The sequence below is a fragment of the Aythya marila genome, assembly GCF_965140915.1.
Source record: "Aythya marila genome assembly, chromosome: 1".
NCBI classification, from domain to species: Eukaryota; Metazoa; Chordata; class Aves; order Anseriformes; family Anatidae; genus Aythya; species Aythya marila.
The window spans coordinates 123276658-123292190 of NC_139042.1; the positions used below are offsets into that span (position 1 = coordinate 123276658).

The following is a 15533-nucleotide window of genomic DNA, read 5'->3' on the forward strand; positions in this document are numbered from 1 at the left end:
ATCACAACATAAAAATGAGAAGGAAAAGTAGTAAAATGTATATGGTTACTTTAAAAACATTTTCTCCCTCAATATACAACTGTTCCTCTACTTAGTTTAATTCTTTCAAATGTTTTTGTAGAAGTGAGACCTAAGAAAGGATCTGAAGGGGGATAGATTAGTGACCCTAAGGCTACCTTAAATGAGGTTCCCAGCTTAAAGAACAGGACAGAGAAAACCATGCAAGTAACTAGAGGAAAAGCATGGAAACAGTCTGGGGAGGCTGCCACTGGGAGAGCAGCAGAAGCACTACCTACTCGGAGCCTCAAGCCTCAACTGTGCTCTTCTGTAACCCGATTTTTTTTTTCCAAACAGTTAAAAATCAGTATACATATTATACATATCTTATTTGTCATGATACTATTAGAATAATAAAGGTATGTCAAAAAATCTCTAACTTCCATCCATGCCGAAGAAGAAAGAAGACGCAGCTCACAGAATTTTCTTTCCTTTTTAAATCTGTCTTGTACTTTCTGCTTCATTTCCTAGACACAGAAGAGCAGCTGTTCTAGAGAAGACATTTTAACAAATCAGGTATATTGACTGCGTTTGCAGTACTAGTTTCTAGATCTCTTTTGCTAGGAAAAGCATCACACAGTCACCTCATCCCCATTTCCAGGAAATCTGAGTATCTGTCATTTTTCATTGTCACTTATTCTTCTGGTATTTTATTTTTTTTCCAAGGGCCACAAGAAGTAGGCTCATTTCTTTACACCTTAGTTTCAAATATAAGTGTAATGGCTGAAGAGAAACATTTGAAAACTCAAACTCCAAACACTTCAGCATCAAAAGGCAAGAGTTCTTTAATCTCCTGATTTTTAAGTAAAGCCTTCGAAATAGTGAGATTTATTAAAGATTTATGAACACCTAGGAAAACATCCCCTCTAGCATTCTTTGCTTTCAACAATGAGGGAGCTTGTAAATCAGCAAGTCCAGCAGGCTTTACTGGAAAAGGTTGCTCATCAGCCATTTTGCAGCCCTCATGTAGTGACTGGGTAGAGCACCAGCATTAAGAGATCTCCAAGTCCACTTTCTTTACCTCTTGACTGACACATGACCACATTGCTCCTGGCTTCTGGTTTTAGGGGCCTGAACTCTTGCTGCATTATCCCTGCAGGTTACAGAGTATCACAATTCAACTGAAAATCTAATTCCTCTCCAAAGAGGAAGCAGTATGAATAGTAATCAAAGCGGAGTCATCCAGTTCAGAACATTTTAAATGGTTTTATACAAGGTTTGCTTTCAGTTCAAACTTCAAGCCCTAAAATGCACATAAAGTGGCAGAAACAGCACATATGGGAAAACAGAACAGAATGTGGCTTCCAGTTGCCATGCTTAATTACAGTTGCTAATAAGGACATATAATAGATAACAATTACTTCAATTGTCAGGGCTGTATTTGCCCAGAATTTCACTTAGCAAGTATATTTAGTGACTTAAAGCACACAAAGGTTCAAACTAAGCATTTTAGTTTAATTTTGTAATTTAATTTTGCAGTGAACCCAATCAAAATACCTTTATAAATATATGAAGAAAAACACATCTTGCAGCTGTATGTTCTTCTGCACAGCATGTTAGACACAAAAGGTGCATATAAACTATAATGTGAGGCTCTCCAAAATCCGTATTTCCTCTGTACATGTTTTTATGTTGTCTGTTTGCCAGTTTTCACAGTGTGTTTAAGTAAAAGCCATTATTTGGTTAGTAAATACCATTTAAATCATATTTTAGTTAGCATACCCTTCCATAAAATGTTAACACCACTGGTAAAATGACTCCTTTTCATAGATCAGACTAATAAAATATGGTAAGTCATAAACACACATTAAAATGGGAAATTTCATTGCTCAGCCTATCTGGTACAACATAAAACCAGTTCTAGTAAATTCCCTTTGACTCCACTAATAGGAAAAAATATTATCTAAACTGATAAAAGTAAAAGATTTTAAAATTCATTAAACATGATTTACCAGGAGAGAAATGTCTTTAATTGATAGGAGTTCCTGTCATCTCCCAAATAAAATCAGATTCATACGGTATATCACACACAATGTAAGAAATAATTTTGTACAGTGCGGCTGGTGACATGTATAATTAAAGTAGCTCAACACTCTGTGTTACAGGCTGCTTTCAGTTTATGTATTCAAGCTTAAATTATGTATGCTATATATTTACTGAGGAGGGCGGAGGAAGAAGATAATGTGGTTAGACTATTTGCATAATGAGGTTTGATTTGAAAGATCATTTTTATCCTTTAATAAAAAACCCTGTAAGATTAAGTACTTAAGAAATGCAGTTTTCTCCATGTTCAAGAGGAAGGAACAAAAATTTGGCAGCCTAGACATACTGTTGCAAAGGTGTGCTTTTACACAGCATGTTTATTTATATTAAGCATTCCCATGTTTGACCATACTTGATGAACCAGAGATCTGCAGGCATTTAACAGCTTTGCACCATGTATACCCCTAACCAAGACTATTGGAGCTGAACACGAATTTTCCTGCAGTAACAATTTTTAGCAGTTGCCCAGCATCACAGAAGCCTGAGCTCAAACTGACCCCGAGGCTCTGCCTGCTAGCAGCATGACAGAGAAAGTGGAATTAGTTTAACTGGAACATAAAACAGACGGACAATACCAGAATTAAGAAGCCAAAGAACCTTAATTAAGCCCCGCTGGGTATAGACATTATGATAATCTTTAATTAGGCGATCACAAACTTTTTTTCCTACAATATTCTTGCCCCATTCAGTGAACATATTCAACATTTTCTTTCCATCTGCCTCAATGTGTGGTCCTGAATAATCCTAATTCTGGCATTTCCTATATTTCGAGCATTTATTTCTTACCTTTTAAAAAACTTCAATATAATGGTTTGCATTTAACAAATGTAATAAGTTACATACAGAAGCAGTGGAGTAAACAAAGCATTTTGTTCAGCGAGTTCACTGGACAATATCCACAGCCTTCATAAACACCACCATAAAAACAAAATATCACTAATTGGCACCTTGCTAGCAAGCCCAGGAAAAAGGCCAGGCACTGAGTAGGTGTTGGAGATCGGACCTGCACTCAGCCCCATGCTTCAGGGAGGTTCTCCTAGGGCAGGGGAGGGATTTTCTAGCAAGAAAGGGCTCGAGCGCTTTTGAATTGTACTGAAAAAGGATGTTCTGGGGGAAAAACGGGAAACAACAGCCTTAGCTGAGCAGCACTTACTTCAAGTTGTGATTTTGTCCGGCTAAACTTGTACGATATTGTGACTACCAAACAAAAAAATAAATGCAAGGGAGTACTTAAGAGACTTTTGGACATCTGTGGCATTTTTGGAAAGCTGATCAGTCAATTGAAAAACTGCCTCCTGAATATGGAAATCTTGATAATTACTAGAACTAGTGCAATAAAAACAAGCAAACAAACAAACAAAAAACAGAACAGGAAAAAATATCCTTGGTTTTCAAGTAAGGCACATCAGGGACCCAACAAACAAGGGAGCCATGGAAGTCATTTGTCTCACTTACAGAAGTGGTGCTAGGTAAACACATGCTAGATAAATATTATTGTTTGGGAAACTGCTACGCTATTTTGAAATCAAATTCTTTCTCCCGAGTCAGGATTTATTAGAGTTACATTGCTTACACAGAACCTGGAAACCCAAATACGCCTTCAGATCCTCACACGCTGTTAAAAAGAAGAAGGGGGAGAAAAAAAAAAAAAAAAAAAAAAAAAAAAAGCTGCACACACCGAGGCAGGAAAATTACAGCCTCGCATTTTCAACGCTGGAGTTAATGCTGTGTCAGCACCTCCATCAAACCCCGTTGTTCAGCAGTTTATAAAAAAAGCTCGCTCCCAGCCCCAACTTGGCACCCACCCCGCCGAGGGGAGGGCAGCGGCTGCTCCCTGGGGGGGGGGGGCACCGGGGTGGGGTGAGAGCCCCTCCAAACCACCCCCTCGCCCCGCCGGGGCTGCCCCGGGTCCCCCTCGGTGCCTCCTTCACCTCCTCCAGGGCGGCGGCCACCAGCGCTGCCTCCCAGCTCTTCGCCGCCGGCCCCGAGGAGGCGGCGGCGGCGGCAGCGGCGGCCTTGGGCCGCTTGGGGCCCATGGCGGTGCCGGCAGCGGGCTCAAGCCTCACGCGTCGCCCTGGCGACCGGCACCCGCCCGCCCTGCGGCCGGGCAGCGGCTCGGGGCCTCGGGGGTTGCCGTGTTGGGAACGGGGCTGTGGTGGGTTGGGGACACGGCAGCGGTGCTGGAGGCTGCAGGTGTGGGCGGCGAGGCAGCCCCCCAGCCCCACATCGCACCCCCGGCGCTGCCAGATGTGCCTGCGCCGGGAGCAGGAGGGGAGAGAGGGAGGCACGGTTGGGAGAAAGCAGGAGGGCTGCCAAGATAAAGAATTCATTACAGAGGAGTCATGTCGTGATCTCACACTGGAGACGAGTGAAATATTCTGTGTGATTTAACATTTGGTGAAAATACCCCAAACCACATGGTGCCCTTCCCCCACCCGGTTGTACCGACCAGCGCTGCTCGGAGCCTCCAAATCTTTTATTTTAACTTCGCAGGAGTCTTTCAGCCACGCTGTGCAGCCCGTTACTGCTTTAGTCTGAATTTTATTCTAGGAGGATACTGACCTCATGTATGTGCTTTATAAAAACACCTTTAATTACACGCTTTTAGTGGAGAAATAGGAATTCAGGTTTATAAGGAACATAAGATACAAGTCTTGTATCATCCTTCATTTGCAGAAGTGTATCTTGCCCGGGTTTGTAGACAATGATGTAGTTTACAACATGGGAAAGCTGCACAGTAGATTTGCCAACATCCATAAACATTTTCCCCCACCCCATTTCTTGGCTGATGTCCATTTTTCTCGTTTTGAAGTTTTCTTTTGTTGTCCAGGAAAGAAAAAAAAAAAAAATCAGACTGCAATTGTTCACAGAAACAGGGATTGTGACATTTCCATCATACCCTTGTTCTTCATTAAGGTCTTGGATATGCAGACTGTGCCTGCTGAGGTGTATTGAGAGCGTATGGGGAAGGAGGATCAGGCTAGGAACAGCTGTTAATACAGCAGGACAGGACAGAGGTATGGGGCAGAAGGCACAGATAAAGTTGCCAAATGCATTTACTGTTAACTGTCCTGCTTTTTTATGGCTCAGTTTTCAGGGTTGGATGTGAGAATCAGGATGACCGACTGGTGGGTTCTGCACCCAGCTCCTGATGGTACGGCTGGAAATACACACCACCATGATGTCAGTGAGAGATGAGGACTGCTTAAAAGCACTGCCTGCTGTGCCCACACCTGGATCTGTAAGCTCAGGGTTGTTGGAAGGCTAAAAGACAAAAAAGTCACAAACAGCTCAGAGAACATGAACAATAGCTGTGAGAATCATGAACTGGCCTGGTTTTATCTATTGTGTGTTTGCTTGGATGAATAAGGATTAGTTAAAGGAAATTGTTTTGTTTTGCTGCCTATCGTCTTACTAAACACATCTAACTAACTTGCTGTTTATTGTTGTTGGATGCTGTAGCAAATAGCGAGTCAAGCTGAAGCAGGACAGCTGATCACTGGGAGCTTAAAATGACCTCCACCACTCTCCCGAACAAAGGAGAGAAGGAAATTATATTTATTCCTTGTTACAAAGGGCCCCAGTGTATTGTTCTAAAATAGGTTCTCCACTAATGAAGTCAGCTAAAGATGTCTCCTGTTTGGCTGCTTGTCCCTGTCCATTCAGTTGTGCTGCCAAAGATGCTTGTAGGCCAAGCTATAAACCAGATCATTGAAACCCTCTTGGTTAAATCCTCCAACAGACAAAAACAACAAATCAAAAATATTGGGCAACTATGGCTTTTGTTCCCTCCAAGTCATGCAGACTGCAAAACGCCCAGTTGTCGCCAAGCCATCTGAAAACCTCCAGCTTCCTTCTGATAACTGAGATGAAGTTACTGAAATCTTAAATCTTGTATTAGCAAAACTGAATGTAATTCAACTATACTTATAAACCAAGAATGAAAGTAATATGCAAAATAAGGATCCAGAGTGACTTTATGTGGTTTAGTATACTTGCTAAAAAGGAATGCACAGATGTAAAAGTGCCATTTCTACATAGAGAAATTGGTTCTGCCATTAGAGCAAGAGTTAATGGGCAAATCTGTAATGACTTTTTGTATGACAGGAATATTGATGATGAAATTTTCAGTGGCAACCTTAAAATTTTCAAGTCACTTTTTCATTTTCTGTCTTATTAAAAAAATATGAATACATGAACAAATGACAGTGGAGTAACCAAAGCTGTGACTTTAAAATAAACTTGCAATTCTAAATAATGCTGTGTGTAAATACAAGGCAACTTGCATTTTCCTGGGAGAGGGGTTAACTACTCCCTATATTCTCAATTTGTACAACAGGGTAAGAAAATGTGCAGGTTAATGCTGCAGTGTAGCTAGACACAGTAACATTCCTGTGCCCACGTATTTAATAATAATATAGAAGAGATCTTTCCTTCTAGTAATATAGAAGAGAGGTAGGTATAGTACTTACATCCTTCAGGAGGAAGAAACACTATTTGCCTTTTACTGTAGTGTGATTTAAAGAACATTTGCTCATACTTGCTCTCCAGTAAAGGGTGAAGAGAGAAAAGATACTACTAGTTGTAAAAATCATGTCTTCTCTACTTGATATTTCCTGAAAGACTACAATTGACCAAAGAACTAGTAGAGGTTTTGGATCTTAAATAATTAAAGCCTGACCAGCTGAGAGGGGAATTAATTTTAATCATGCATGTTTCTTTTTTTTTTTTTTCTTTTTTTTTTTTTTCTTTTTTATATATATGTATGTTTTTAAGTGATTATTTTAAATGCTTGACAAATATTTTGAAAAAATGATCTTCTCAGTAAGAACCATCAACTTCTCTCCTTCAGCTGACAAGTCAGCAAAGAGTGTTCTTTGCTCAGGTTGTTAAGAACACGCTTAATTACTTTATATTGCTTTCATAGGATTTAAATGTTTAAATGTTTCTTAAACAGCGAGGCTTCCTGAATTATAGCTTCAGAAAGCTGTTTCCGTTTTGGAAAACTTTCCAGAAGGCTGTCTAGAACAGCTAACATGGCCTTCAGCACTGCTAAGGAAAACAGTCCTTCATATTCCTTCATATTCCTTACATTTCTAAAAGAAGAAAGGTATTTTTTTTTTTCTTGAGAATACTTCGTTTTTTTTTTTGTTTTTTTTTTTTTTCCCTTGGAAATGAAGAGGGAGAAGACCATAAAACTCATGTCACTTTCCTTTTCAGTTTCATAGGGCTGTAGCACCCAGGCTGGGAACTGTTTTTCTTGAAGTCTGCAACCCCCCAGGACACAACCATCTCACAAGTTACACAGATTTGGCAGCCATTGCATGTGTTTCCCCAGCGTCCCTGAAATTCCACATATCAAGTTGGATGTAGGAGGTCTTTGCCTACAGTTGCTGCTCTGGCCACCAAATGCTTCCTTGCAATTTGTTTCTCAGTTTCTAAATTTGTTTATGCAGTTTGCATAAAGCTTCCCACATGAACTACATTGGCCTTGTGGACGTAGACCAAGTAATACGTTTTGGCGTCAGGACCTATAAAGCTTATTTCTACATCAGTGAATTATCAGTGCAGTTTAGTTAACAATGTGCCCTGAAAGGAACAAAAGTTGAGCATAAGTATATTAGCACAGTCCCCTTCTGAGTGTGGCAAGGCAGGCTTATAATATCACTGGCAACAAAAGTCACTAATTTCTTAATGGATCTGTTCTAACCATGATGAAACAATAAAATAAACCCTGTAAAATAAACAATAAACAATAAAACCTTCCTCTGACTGTAACAGGCCTTCATAATACAATCATCTAGCATGTAGGAGGTTCTAGAAGATGCTGAACTGTAAGATCATGCAGGAGTGGTTAGAGAGAAAGGAGGCACTTAAATGTAGAAACAGTACAATTCAGCCCGGAGTCAAATCTACTGGCCAAGTGGCAAGGTCTCTGCTCTGAATCAAAGCCACTGCATGTGCTTATCAATAGACATAACCTGTAAATATGCTGCTTAAGCCTGTCCATCTAATAATGTGGCCAAAATCAAAGGAAGCTGTTTATGTTCTCCTCTCCCCCAGGCTCTAGCATTTGGTGTTGGTGGCCAGCCATTGTTTTTTCTTCACTCATATTTTCCGTCAAGCTGAGTTACAAATGTATGTAGCCTCTGTTGTTTATCAATAATATAACATGCAGAACAAATCAAACTTCCTTTATATATACAAATAAGCTTACATTTAAGAGCCTTCACCAACTTTGTTTTACTGAAAAGAAAAACCAAAAAAAAAAAAACAACACACCACCAACAAACCAAACCTTACAAGGCCCTGCATTTAATTTCAGAAAAGATGCTTTCATAGCCTAGTCTCTCCCACGTGTATGCATGTGCAAGGAGAATGCTTTTTCCTCTCTGTAGCCAATGATATAGGGATTCCTGGCAAAGCTCAAAATGAAATCCATTATCATCTGTCAGTAAAATGACTTCCAAATTCCAGCTGGATGCTGTGCAAGTCTCTTTAAAGAAAGACTCCCCCTGCATTTGGTATTGTAGTTCCACTGTCTCTCGGTAACTGGATTTTGGAATCAATTCATTGTTGCCAGTCACTAAAAAAAGTCCAATTTCTGATATCTCAGGCCTTATTCTTGCATCTTCCAAAACAAATCATGAGGTTTTTATTTTTCTCCTTGAAGAAGTAAATTCAAGGAAAACATTTGCCCACCCTTGGCAAAAGCCAAAGTCCCCGTGCCCTCTACAACCCTATCCTTCTGCACGTTCAAATCCTTTATCATTGCGTACTTCCTTCTGGCATAAAAGCAGTATTTTCCCTAAGGTTAGAGAGTCCTCCATTCTGATCTGCTTCTGTAGCACTCCTACCACTGTCAAGAAAGGGAATCTTACACAGTAGTGCTGAGCACAAACCGCTAACCTTTCTCAACAGCCAAACAAAGCAAAGTCTAAATAAATGGAATTTGAAACATTATACTCTTACTGGTGCAAAAATAAAACTGTTTCTAATCCACTGAAAACAAACATTAACACCATGGAGGGTAAACAGACCTAAGATCCATGCCAGAGCTTGCGCTGAAAGTATTGATAATAAGTGGTGGAAAGACATGGTGGGTTTGTTTGTTTATTGTTTTAAAGGAGAAGACATTAGTTCTAACAATCTATGCAGTCTGAACTAGAATTGCAGTAATTAAATAGCTAGGATCATAATTCTTTGACTTTGATGTCCTAATTCTGTGAATTCATATTTGGATGATTTTTAACTGTGAATTTTCTGAGAGTAATGTCCAACTGTAAAATAATTAAATTACAGCAGTGTGATTTATTCTGAAACTGTTCCTTCAGTTTTAATTCCCCCTCCTTTCTTTCCAACCCTTTTCCCTGAGCATATGCATGCCCCTAGTTCAATGATTAGATTTTGGAAAGAAATACACAAAATAATATCTATTTCCTGCCCTATTTTGGCACTTTTCTCTCTGTGTCACACTTGTGCCTAAAATCTGCTTTATAGAACAGTAATGATTAAACTTGCCAGTCCTATGACTGTATTCCAAAATACTATTGTGCCTTGATTTATCATCCACTAAATCCTTTACTCTTCCTTAAACCTGAAGTGTACCAATATTCTTCTTACCTCAGACCACAACTGCATCCTGTACTTCTCTTTTTCCTTCCTGCACCATTTCTGCTTCACAAGTTTTCCTCATTCTGCATCTCCAAAAATCAAGCAGTATCCTGATCCCCTGAAATTTCCCCCTGCTTCCAGCCCAGACCTCTGCCTGTGTCAGCAGACTGTGGCACCACCAAAACTCAAACCCAGCACCTTTCAGCAAAGGCAGGAACCTCACTTTGATGTTCAAAGCACCATCACCTCTCTCCTGCCAATCCTTGGTTCTAGATATGTCTGGTCTGTGTGATCTGTTACCCATCTGCCGAGCACCTTAGTGCAAGAGATCTTGGCACAGTGCTGCAACAGAAGTATTTATGTAGGTGTGGTTGTCTTCCTCATCACCTGCCCTGGCATGCCTCCTCCCTAGCACATTCTTAAGTGACTGATCACCACCATTTCCTGGCTGATATGAAATAAAATAATATGAAAGACATGGACCTGTTAGAGGGGTTTCAGAGGAGGGCCTGAGGACAATCAGTGGTTTGGAGCACCTCTCCTACAAAGACAGAATGAGAGAGCTGGGAACGTTCAGCTCCAGGGAGACCCTCTAGTGTCCTTCCAGTGCTTAAAGGTGGCCAGAAGGAATGCTGGGGAGGGACTCTTTGTCACAGAGTGTAGTGATAGGACAAGGGATAATGGTTTTAAAGCAAAAGAGGGTAGATTTAGATTAGACATTAGGGAGAAATCATTTATTATTGGGGTGGTGAAATGGGTTGCCTAGAGAGTTGTGAATGCCCAATGCCTGGAAGTGTTCAAGGCTAGATTGGATGGGGCTTTGGGCAACCTGTTCTAGTGAAAGACATTCCTGCCCAAGGCAGGAGTGTTGGAACTACCTTTAAGGTCCCTTCCAGACCACTGTTTCTACGAATCTGTTTGAAATAAAAGACTATGGGAAGGCTAGGTGCTGCTGTACATAGTGAGTTGGCAATCTAGAATTTGGCCAGCCATCCTATAGGAAACCAAATAATATGGGCATCCTGAGGGCATCAGAATCTAGCTCTGAACCTGTGTAGTGCCCCTTACAAGTGCTGTAGCCCCAGGTATTACTCAGAAAAACTCAGTGAAAAACAGGTGTCAGAGATGAGCAAGTTAAGAGCATCTGCATGCCAGGGCCTCACCTTACAGCCCTCCAGCTGAGTTAAGTGAAAGATGAAAATTATTATGGAAGGTGGTTTACCTTTGTGGAATTACCTGTAATAGAATATTATTCTTTACCTTCACTGGATGAACGCAGTGCAGTTTTGCAAAGTAACCCCCAAAAGACAATTTCCTGCACTCCTCCAAGTCTTCTTATCTATCCTATGTGCAAGATTTTAGTGAGTCTCAACAGTAGGGGAAGCAGAAAGAATTTGTTCTTTGTTTCTGTAAATGACAGCAAAAGCAACGTTCTGTCAGAATTTCTGTATTTCTTTTAGCTATTTGAAGGAGAGCAGATTTAGTTAAGTATTCTCAGAAAACTAATTCTTTATTCAAAGAGTGAATTATGTAATTTTAAGGAAACTAAGTAACAAAATATTGTTAAACACTGAAATAGTATACCTTCCCTGAAAGCCTCTCAGATGCCTTTAAATGACTGATTTAATGTAAAAGCTCCACTCACTACTGACAGGTATTTTCTAATAAATAACAGTTTCAAAGAACAAACAGTAACACCTTATCATTAACATAATGCAGCTTCTGCCATGGCCACCTACATATATTCAGAAAGCTTTAAACAAATAGAACACAGCAGGACTTTACAGAGATCAAGTCAAAAAAAGGATTTCTAATTAGCACTTTTCTTAGTGAACAAATAGTATAAACATTAATTCCCATCAGCCAAATTAATAAATTCACACTAACATCAGTTAGAATGTAAAATGAGGCCTTTTCCCATCTCTCTTGATCTCATTACAGCAGGCAAAGCAAAACATTTACTGTGCTAGGGATGCAAAATGCTAAGGGCTGTCAGTTGAGCAGGTACAATATTTAGCTAAAACCTGGCCAGATTCCCAACATAATGACCCACCTGAGCCAGTGTTCATGACATCTGTGGTGTTTATTTTGTACCTAGTGATTTCTGAGAGAGGGACTAGTCAGCATTTGAGAATAATGTGGAGAGATTTGACATAACCAGCTGAGCTCAGCAGTTTGGCCCAATGTGCCGGCTGTGGTGTCTAAACTCTAAATCTGTCCAGCGCTGATGTATTCTGAGTACATGCAAATCTACACAAACATCCGAAAGTCATTTTGACTGCCTGTCATCAGTAACTACAAAGTAAGACTGTGAGTAAAATGAAACAAAGCAGAATTTCTTAGCTTTCTTTAAAATGTATGTTAAATGCCAACAAAAAGTTTTTTTTGGTGAATGTATCTTCTTCCATTTGCCTTGAATTATCTTTGCTTTTCTTCATCATCCCACAAAATCCTACAAAAACTAAGCAATAGCATCTTAAAGAAAGCCATGATGAATTAGTTACTTTTAACTGCAAACTCCTGTCAGTAAACCTTGAGTGCCATTACTACCAGCATGCATCAATGAAGTACAACTTGTCTGGTTTCCTCTTATACAAAAGTCTAACATTCGCAAGATTTATATGAATATATATATATATATATATGATTTTGCAACCCAACTATTGCTTTCCAGGACAGAAAATTAATGAAATGGTATTGAAAGTCTGTCTTCTGGTCTAATGATGTTTAGACAGCATTAGAAAAAGACAGAGCTATGCCACCAAGAAGTGTGAGAGTTTGTGTGTAATAAAAGGCTATGCTGAAAAAGAACTACTTCTAGAGCTGTTTTCATTATATTTTTTCAGAGGTGATAGAATTTGATTTCAGCAATCATAATTTAGCTTTTGCACAAAAGCTTCAACCAACACTTTAAGTTGTTTTTTAGAGCTCAGTTCATGGGATTCCAAGCTGGTGCAAATATATTACTGTTATTTGGGGGCAGTAAGCTAGCTGTGGGAACAGTTGATCAGTTTAGGAGCTATGAAAATATTGACTACTAAAGCTCAACGCTTACCTCATTCAGACCTTGCCATCAGAGTTTGAGTAATTCTAGATGTTTCGAATAGCAGGCTGAGGCCCAGATCCATAGGCAGTTAGCTCCCCAGGTACCTTTGAAGATCTAAGTTGATGCACATGGCTCACGCACCTTCTGCCACACATCCTGGATCACTAGAGGTATAATCACATCCAATCAGAGGTCTGTCTAACGGGGCAAAACAGGGCAGACTGAACTGTTCTACCCTTCCCTTCTGTCCAGAACGAGGGCATCAGCATTACACAGCAGATATGATTGGCGGCACTTCTCATCCAATCCTTCTAATGGATTTAAATAAAGCATTAGGAAGTTCATCTACCACACATAAGAGGGTGCTGTTTAAATCAGAGACTTGGAGATTTTTACTGCTAAGCACTGTAGAAAGTGCTATCATTTTTACTTTTCAGAAACATGAGAAAATGATAAAAAGCTTTATACTGCCATAAACCAAATTCTTGCCTAAATCTTCATAAGAAAGGACTATTGAAGATGCCGCTTGGCTTTGGGAGGCACTCCTCAAGGCTGCATTTATGCCATCATTGATTATTTCATCAACTAGCCAGGAACAGTGTGGTTTTCTGAAAGAATGAGTACATTCCTATTCCGGATTTTATCTATGTATGGGATTTGAAGGCATGGAGAAAACAAAGGAGGGATGGAGCTCGAAATGAGAAGCCCGAGGCACACTATATCACTGCTGCTACACACAGACAGCAGCCCATGCAGCTGGAAGTGTGTGAAGGGTGAGAAGACCAAGTACTAAAAGGCAGGCACTTGAGGCTATGAGGAAATAATTCCAGTTCTGCCCATGTAAATATGGTGGGGCATGGTACTAGTGGAGCATGGCAATATTACCGTTAGGGACTGTCCTATGCTTATAATGTCTTATTAAACTGAGGTACCTTGAGCTGCCTTAACCCATTTGTTTGCCCATCCTCCAATGTTGGGCTCTATACCTCCACTTATGTATTTGGAATTTAAAGAATTGTCAAAGGAAGGAAACATTATGCACAGACTTTCATCTATTTGTTTTTCTCAGGTCAGTGGGGAAATACAACGTTTTAATTGAGTTTTGAAAGGCTGCTGACCTAGAGGGAAGCCCTGGAAATCATTTGCATTAGAGTTTTTAAAAGAACAGCTAATTAGTCTGATAAAGATTGAGTTGGGACTGTCTTGCCCAGCTGCTTGCTGGGATTTTTATGAGGATTTGATGATAGGTACTTCAAAAAGCCTGTTTTATTTTTTAATTTTTTTTTTTTTTTCCTAGAAAGCATAGGACACTTCTGTACAATAGTATGTATAAAACATATTTGGAAGAAAGAGAGATATAATAAGATGACACAAAGCTTGTTTTAGCATTACATATGCATATTTTCAGGATGTTATTTATTTATTTATTTATTTGTAAAGCTGGAGCTACAAAACTCAGGCTAATTCCTTTAAGGCAGCTTTCCTCACACTATCAAGTAGAAAGACTGTTCTCCTTTATGTTAGTAGATACTTGTTACTCTCCATCTACAAGAAGAAAAATGTTGAAAAGCAATCATAATTATTGTAATATTCTGTCAAATCTGGTGAAAGAATTGTTACCTTGAGATGGGGTTTGTGGTAATGTTGGCTACCTTGATTACTGGCTAGGTGGCAGTAGAGTTTATTTATGTATTAATACACGGTGTGCTATTTTCTAAACCAGTTTTAAATTAAGCTCACTGTACTGGTGAGAGAGTTCCTGTTGTCACACATTCTGCTCATCCCTATCTTACTGCTGCTGCCCACTATCCTACATCCAGTGAGAAGTAATTTTCATAACCACAGCTTACTCTTTGTTTGCTTCTTTCATTTTCATAGGATATGAAACCAAATCCCAGTAGTTTGGGCCTTTCAAGAATAAAGTTGTAATAAGCATTACAGAAATCAAACAGTTGCCTACTTCTCCTGGACAAAGCTTGCTTTCTTCCGTTTCCCCAGGAGACTCCCAGATCATGTATTTCTAGCGTCTACTTTAGTTGCTTTCTAGAATAGCAGATCTGGGCAGGATTTGGGCTGCATTTTGCTGGCATAGTTATATGGGCTCATGGTATGATAATTAATTCTCTTCATGGTGACAGTGGTGAGCAGGCAATAATCCTGGGAGTAGAAGCAGCTGTGCCAGCACCAGGGCTCTTATGTCCACTCAGGGACTATTGTTCAAGGTGGTGGTTTAACTTATCGAGAAGAAGGTCTACTCAGGGGCATTCAGGATGGTGCTTTAACTTATCTGTCAGGTCTCCTGTCCTTTCTGGATAGTCACACTGGCAAATCAGCTGTAACTGGGAGGAGATGTCCAGCTTACAAAACAGAGCATATAGGAGAAGCTCATCTTTGTGATTCCCAATAATGTCAAGAAAACTGGTGGTCTGGAGGCCACGTGAAGTGGCAGACATCAAGGCAGAACACCTGCAGACCAAGGTTGTGCAACCGCTGCAATGTAGCACCAGCCTCCACCTTGATGGACATTAAGAGAATAACGGTAACTGTCTTTGGTTTACATGGTGTGGGCTTGGTAGCAGGTGGGTTGCAGGGGTGGCCTCTATGAGAAGAGTCCAGGAGCTGCCTCATGTCAGATCAGAGCCAGTTCCAGCCAGTTCCGAAAAGGACACACTGCTGGTCAGGGCCAAGCCAATAAGCGATATTGTCTGCACCTCTGTGAGAGCATATTTAAGCAAAGGAAAAAAAAAACAGCAGTGCAACAGCAGCTGGGAGA

The 15533-nt window shown here is 40.1% G+C and overlaps 1 protein-coding gene across 1 annotated transcript in view; it reads right to left on the reverse strand.

Moving 5' to 3' along the window:
- The window catches only part of SPAG17 (sperm associated antigen 17), a gene marked incomplete at its 5' end in the record, with an annotated part of 110308 nt that extends 106172 nt beyond the window's left edge, over positions 1-4136 (reverse strand). The window contains one exon of the mRNA XM_082751974.1: positions 4032-4136. Within this exon, the coding sequence (XP_082608100.1) occupies positions 4032-4136 (105 nt within the window). The remainder of the gene's footprint in view (positions 1-4031) is intronic.
- Positions 4137-15533: the final 11397 nt, after the last annotated feature.